General features: G+C 43.0%; 1 protein-coding gene across 1 annotated transcript; it reads left to right on the plus strand.

Moving 5' to 3' along the window:
- The first annotated feature begins 2,006 nt into the window (after positions 1 to 2,006).
- Positions 2,007 to 6,616, plus strand: phox2a (paired like homeobox 2A). Its single transcript, XM_032510046.1, has 3 exons — positions 2,007 to 2,753; positions 4,099 to 4,286; positions 4,491 to 6,616. Exons 1-3 carry the CDS (start codon positions 2,531 to 2,533, stop codon positions 4,983 to 4,985), a joined length of 906 nt encoding a protein of 301 aa, XP_032365937.1. The 5' UTR covers positions 2,007 to 2,530; the 3' UTR covers positions 4,986 to 6,616.
- Positions 6,617 to 7,368: the final 752 nt, after the last annotated feature.

Raw genomic sequence — 7,368 nt, forward strand, 5'->3', positions numbered from 1 at the left:
TAACTATAGTGACTGGACACTTAGCCTATAGTAACTATAGTGACTGGACACTAGCCATGTCACATACACACCATAACCAAAAGTGAATCGAGGCTGTGGTAGAGTATTTACCGAAACCTATAGCCTACTAACGTAGGCTAGCCTACTTACTTACAGTAGCCTAGCCTGTAAGCCCATTAGCCATAGTTCTGGGTCTGAAGCCTCAATAGGTTACTTTGATATAGCCGAACCCCATGGACATATAGGCGTACCATTCCAGTAAGGGTACTCGGAGAGCTCCGTGAGCCTCGGACTCGCGCACAGTGACAGACATGAGTGATGCAGAACTGCAAGCCAACATCAGCAAAAGACGAACAACTGTATCAACAGGAGCACCGCGTGCCGCCCCGCCCCAAACATCCACCAGCTCTCACCAACCACACAATAAACGCTTTAACAAATCTTATTATTTATACTTATTTGTGGTTTAAGTGCACAACGCGGCAAATACACGCATGCGCGCGCGTTTGGTGGGTTAATGACATTAAGGAGCATCATCATGCAGTCAAACAGAGATAAGAGTGCGCACCATTGAGCGCGCGTACACAAGCCAAACTTAATTAATTTCTAGTGAAACGGAATTTTAGCTTGTGGGTTATATTAGTGAAATGTATCCACTAATAAAACGCCTGTTCATTTTCTGAACAGAGCCTGAAATGCAGCCGTCATGTTTTTAAATAGCAGATTTGGAAACTGCATGGGGCGCGCACCTACAGGTTTCCCTTCTTTGTGTGTGTGTGTGTGTGTGTGTGTGTGTGTGTGTGTGTGTGTGTGTGTGTGTGTGTGTGTGTGTGTGTTTGCGCGCGTGTGTGTGTGAGAGAGTGTGTGTGAGAGAGAGTGTATGTGAGAGAGAGAGATGGGGGCCGTGTGGGATATGACTTATCACATTGTATGACACCGAACAATAAACTTAAACCAATTTATGAAGCGTCAATGCGTTTATGGTTAGCCTGTCGTGGTTCCTCAGTCGTCTCCTCAGCCAATTCCCTCTCTAGTCCTATACATCAAAGCGACGCTCACTCTGGTGACATTTCCGTAAAAGTGATCGGAATCAAATCAAGCTTTTAATCTCACCAATCACCGTCACATCTGGACGTTTTCCCTCACATAAAGACTTCTGTGGCAGAGCTGCAGTTGTTTCCACGAGCCGTTTGAGGGGCAGTAAAACTCCATATTGACCGGCTACGGAGCATTATTTGGGGCTCAACCTGCACCTGCTCATATGATGCATTTTAGTCACATGTTAATATGCTATAAGTTATTAATTATAGCCTACTGTTTCGGCATGAACTAATTGTAGGCTATATGTTATATAGTAAAATAATCAAACAGAACAGCGAAAGTAGGCAATCTCTATTCTAAATGTGTTTTCTTGTAGATGAGTCCGAAAGGCCCATCGGACAAATTTCAGTGCCAAACCGAGCGAATATTGCTCCTTTCTATTATTATTTTTAAAATCTTTTCACGCTTATAGCCTAGACATAGCCTGACCAAACAGTAGGCTATAGCCTACATTTTTATTTTGGAGTTGAAACCCCAAAAGTCAGTGCAGCCTTCTTCCAGAATGGCTTTTCAAAAGGAATAATATTTATCTCTTCACTATTGTAGAAAAAACGGCAAATGGGCCTAGCGTAGGGGGAGACGATAAGCATAGTGCCTGTCTTGGCTAAACATTGTCCTTATATTTACTTGGAGAGTTTGTGGGCTGATTAAACGCATTGTAAAAGCAGTTTTTAGCTTATATATATCTAAAAAAAAAATGGTAATTGAAAGAGAATGAGTCTTGCTTTTGGTCATATCGCTGAGATAACTTGGCTCACCAGACTTTGAAACGTCCGATAAAGGAAGCATTATAACATTATTACACATTATAACGTTTTTATTTTGTTTTAAGCGAAGAAGCCGTTGGTTTTTAGACTGAGGATTAAACTCTGCTGACACCTGCGAGCTCGCGATGCTCTGGAGCGCGTGGGCGGTGCAGTGGGCGGTGGGAGGGGGGCCGTCCGTGTCCACTCTCACTCACTGGTGGCATTGTCATGGAAACTAGACCACCGCCTCGCTATTGTCTCGCGCTCTGCCAAGTTTATTATAAACACTGCGCGAGCAGCAGCGCGCTGTCAAACGGAGCGCGAGAGCAGAGCGAACTGCAGTAGGCTACAGGGAGGGAAACCGACCAGAGAAAAGCAGGATCAGGAGAAAGTGAAAAAGGAGAGTGAAGAGCTGTAGAGAGACAAGCCAAAACATCTGGATTATTGACCAAGAAACACGAACAACAGCCCTGTGACAGTGAGATATACACCACAAAGCTGACAGGAGTTTTCAAGAGACGAACCGAGAGATACTGGAGAGACAGACCAACTCCAACTGGTTTGAACAATATCACTCGATTTGCTAAAATAAAAGGCGGTTAAAGACACACCCAAACCTCTCTGCTCAGAGTTCCGCTCGTCGTTTTTAGTTTGCAAACCGGTGTTTGCACCGGCTCATCTCCATGTATAAGATGGATTACTCCTACCTGAACTCCTATGACTCCTGCATGGCGGCCATGGAAGCGTCGGCCTACGCGGACTTCAGCTCCTGCAGCCAGGCCAGCTCCTTCCAGTACAACCCGATCCGGAGCGGACCCTTCTCCAACCCGGGCTGCACTCCGCTCAGCACGGCCAGCTGCACCCTGGGAGCCCTGCGAGAGCACCAGCCCACACCTTACTCCTCAGGTAGGCCGACAGGCTCTGAAGCTCTGCAGGGATACAAAGAAAGGTTATGGGATGTTGTTCATTATGCTTATAATTATTAAGCGAGAAAAGAAAAGAAGCAGTAGGCTACAGTTGGTCGTCCTTTTCTATGGCTTGAACGGCGAATAAGCGCTTCTATCACATAAAAAAGGGGGGGGGGGGGGGGGGGGGGGAGGGTAATCTAATTGTCAACTGTCATTTTTTTCTTTATTGATGATCTAACATACAGTTTAAGGCCTAAATGGTTTAAATGGATTTTATCTCAATATAGACTTCTTGCACTGCAAAACGTATTTATGGAGAGAGACAGATGCATGCTAAATCAATGTTATAATTCACATATTGATGGTATTATAACGATGACTTTGAAAAGCGCAAATATTTTTAAAGATAAAGCTATACTAATTTTGACAGTGTAGCCCATATGCACGCGTCAATCAACGAATCAGAAGACTTTGCTAGACCTAATAATAATAATAATAATAATAATAATAATAATAATAATAGTAAATCATCTAAAAAAAAAATCGAAAACGTTGTCGAATGACATACGCACACCTGTTGGCCATAGGCCCATAAGTCAAACTGTTTGGATGTGCTGTGCAATTAATAATTTCCATGCAACCATAATTGTGTCAAATTCCTAAATTTAAATTAAATTTACGATTTAAACCCAATATCCATTTTTTGACAGGCTTATAAATTGAAATGCTCGCTTTATGTGTTGTGACCGGTTGTGACATTAAGCCGAGATTTAACTCCAAAATAAATTGTAGTTGCAAAGTAAAATTTTGTTCATGCAACTGGATAAATGGAAATATGTTTTTTTATTGTATTTTTTATTCATTTTATAAATTCAATAGCCTAAATAAAACGCATACAGGCCTAACTAATTAGAGGCTAAATTCTTCTTCTTCATCACTGTATTAAACACCTTTTTTAAGCTAAACATAATACAAATGTAAAACGTATGAATGAACCAGCTTTGCGTTTTGTTATAAATTTGGCCTTCCACCAAATACACAATCTAATAAACACAATGCAATAAATTATCAATAAACTAGTCCGCCTTCAACCAGTAACTAGGCTACTGTAGGCCTACAGCCTACGGTTGTTTACTGACAAACAGTTGATTATGAAAGATCTCTTCGTAAAGCCGTTACAAAGTTGTATTTTAAAAGTCCTACGAGTTATTTACCTATTTCATTTACGCAGGGCCACTCTGCGTTACTATGATCTGCGGCCACTGCGCTCTTAAAGTGCCAGTCAGACCGTTTCAAATGTTGTTTTTCTGATCACTAAACGGATAAAAATGTTGCCCTCACAGTCCCTTACAAGTTTTTCTCGGACCCCTCCGGCCTGAACGAGAAGAGGAAGCAGCGGCGCATCAGGACCACCTTCACCAGCTCCCAGCTGAAGGAGCTGGAGCGGGTCTTTGCCGAGACACACTATCCGGACATCTACACCCGAGAGGAGCTGGCGCTGAAGATAGACCTGACCGAGGCGAGGGTACAGGTGAGAGGAACAGGCGTTTGTTCTAATGTGTTTTTATAGCCTACCTGAAAAAAGTTGTAGGTAGAACACATTATACACAACTTCAGCAAAGGTCTGACATGATCTGACCATGTAATATATCTATCTATCTATCTATCTATCTATCTATCTATCTATCTATCTATCTATCTATCTATCTATCTAACTAAATGTCTGCGTTAACAGGTGTGGTTTCAGAACAGACGTGCAAAGTTTCGCAAGCAGGAGCGTGCAGCCAACGCCAAAGCCAACAGCTCTGGTGGCACCACGGGCAGCAGCTCCAGCAGCAGCTCTGGAGGGAAGAAGGGCGGAGAGCTGAGATCTTCATCCGATGATGATGAGTCCAAAGAATCCACCTGCAGCCCCACACCTGACAGCACGGCCTCCCTGCCGGGCTCGGCCAATGGAAACTTGGGCAGCCCCGCCAGCCTGAGCCCCAGCCCGGCTCCTGTAAATAGTGGCTACATTAACACCTCCAGCTCTCCGGTTCTCCAGGGGCTGAAGCCGCCCAGCTGGTCCAGTCTGGGGCCGTCCAACCCAGCCGTTGCCCAGCCTGCTACCCAGACTCAGGAGATTCTGAAGGCCTGGCAGCCGGCGGACAGTATGACCGGGCCCTTTGCTGGAGTCCTGTCCTCCTTCCACAGAAAACCCAACCCCACCATCAAGACAAACCTGTTCTGAAGCACAGATGAAGAGGAAATGAGAGACAAACATTATGCTGTCTACAGGAACAGTGAGGAATTTCCAGCTTTGGTTGAGAGTCAGGACATACCCATTATAACACTGAATTCGCTGGTGTAGTCCGCTGTAGTTCAGCGAGGCCTTCAGTTCTTCTCTAAAAAAAAAGTGTCTTGTGTCAAACTGATTGGAAGATAATAAAGTCAAAGGTTTGGACACCATCTCTCACCCTAAAAATTATGCAACTGCACTTGCAAAACTCTCGACATGGTCAGTCTCCTTCCTGCAATGCCTCTTCACTTTCACTCTCAGATGTGTTCATACAGATTGACGAGAAATCACATTTCCTCAGATAAACCTAAGACAAGACACACTATTTATTGATGCAACACTCTTCATGTACAGGCCCTTGAACTTCAGAGCGTCAAAAGGATGATTGTGTAGCCCAATCAGAACTGCTTTAACTGATAAACACATGCATACACAGTCTTTTTCACTTGTTCTTTTCAGTCTTTCTTGCCACCTATAAACTCACATTCCCACAGTCGCTGCATTGCAGCAGACTCTTGGGCAGCCATAGCGGCAGCTCTGATGAGCATGGCGATCAGGTACAAGTTTAAAGCAGAAATCCAAACATCACGTTCCAGTCTCTGCTGGGGAAACAAAACAGACTTTTACCCTCAAGCACAACTTCTTCTAAGCTCCCCTGACACACACACTCTAACCAGAAGGGAACAGAGTCCCCCCCCCCCAAAAACTCTTTCTGAGCAGAGAAGAGCACCCCAAAATCCAATTAGAGCAGCCGGGCCAAGACCAGACACCTCCCCAGTTCATCCCTTTTCCTTCTTTACTGTAACAAGTCCTGACTCCTCCACTCTCAACCTCAATGTGACCCACAACCAACCCCCCCCCCCTCGCCCAGGCTTTATGGTCCTATCCCTTCACACTCTCTGTCCCAATATGCCTTTCTCCTTCAAACAGTGGGTACTTTGTTAAAATTCAGCAAGGGAAAGAGGGGCCGACGTCTTGAGACTCCTGCAGTTTCCTGCTCTGTTCTTTGGGTAGAGAGAGGTGAAAAGATGTAGTTCTACACAAAGCAGAGTGACCTACAACTACGTCAATTTAATTTTAAGAGACTTGTACTGTGGGTATCATCGTACAGTCTACTACAACTGGGTTTTCATTTTCGTCACTGACTGAAGAGTTTTTTGATGATTCTCCTGCTGGACTGATGAGTTTGTTGCTTCAGTCTGTGGTATGAACTCTAGCGGGCTAATAACTCATCACCTACTCTGAGTCGTTCATCAGTTGTTTTCATTAACTCTCCCACAACCAAAAAATATGGGACCATCTTTCTGAGAGTTGAAACGCAACCTGGTCAAACGTTGGCAATATAGAGAGATGGAGACAGTTACTGGAGTTTTATACTGTGTCCATTAATACACTCATTTTGTCTCTGTTGATCTCCATCTTTGTTTTGCAAAAAGGCAAAAAAGCAGCTGTTTGTACTTTCTCTCACCTTGCAAACTTGCTTGTGTAACATCTCTATTTCATTTTGTAGCGATTCACTGTAACAAGACTGATTTCAGAGATGACTTGGTTTACTCCAGAAATCTACTTGAAAAAGGAAAAAAAAAAAGTGTATTTATTAATATTCTTTATTATGTCAGTGAGGAAACCCACACATTTCTTTGGACTGCTCCATGAAATTTTGTGACTGTAAATTCCGTAATTAGTAATATAAATATTAGGTAGCCTTTTGTTTATTATTTCCATGTTGCTTTACAGATTTATTTCATTGCGGAGCACCTGTCTCACAGACCAACACGTCCATGAAAACTATGAATCGACAGAAGCTCTAGTGAATGAGAAGTTATAGCACTACTCTGAATATTCTAATAAATCTACATTATGAAAGCACTACGTGATGCGTTTAATAATCTGGTTTCTTGTGTGTAACAGAGTAATGAGTGTTGTGTGTTATGTGCAGACCTCAGAAACTAACAAAGCTGTTTTCATGAACACTAGAAGTACGTGCTCCTGAAATCCTGGTTCAATAAAAACTGAAATGACTTATTTTCATTTTACCGTACACTTTTTCCCTTTTCTTTAGAGAGGCAGGTCTACAGCTCAAGGACCATAACTGTTTTCATCATCTCAGCCTGCAGACAACAACAAAAAGAAGAGGATGAGTAAATAAGGAAAGATATTAGATTTTAATTTTTTTTTTTTTTAAACGACATGGGCAAACTTACATTAACTTAACATAACCAAAAAAGGTGACTACATATGAGGAACAACATAAAATTGAGTATGTCAGAGAAAACAATGGCAGGACACACACACACACACACACACACACACACACACACACACACACACACAC

Source organism: Etheostoma spectabile, chromosome 3 (assembly GCF_008692095.1).
Source record: "Etheostoma spectabile isolate EspeVRDwgs_2016 chromosome 3, UIUC_Espe_1.0, whole genome shotgun sequence".
Lineage (NCBI taxonomy): Eukaryota > Metazoa > Chordata > Actinopteri > Perciformes > Percidae > Etheostoma > Etheostoma spectabile.

Coding starts and splice junctions, on each gene's coding strand:
- phox2a (XM_032510046.1), top strand. CDS start 2,531: ATGTATAAGATGGATTACTCCTACCTGAACTCCTATGACTCCTGCATG. Junction 2,754..4,098: donor GCCCACACCTTACTCCTCAG/GTAGGCCGACAG, acceptor TTGCCCTCACAG/TCCCTTACAAGTTTTTCTCG. Junction 4,287..4,490: donor TGACCGAGGCGAGGGTACAG/GTGAGAGGAACA, acceptor CTGCGTTAACAG/GTGTGGTTTCAGAACAGACG.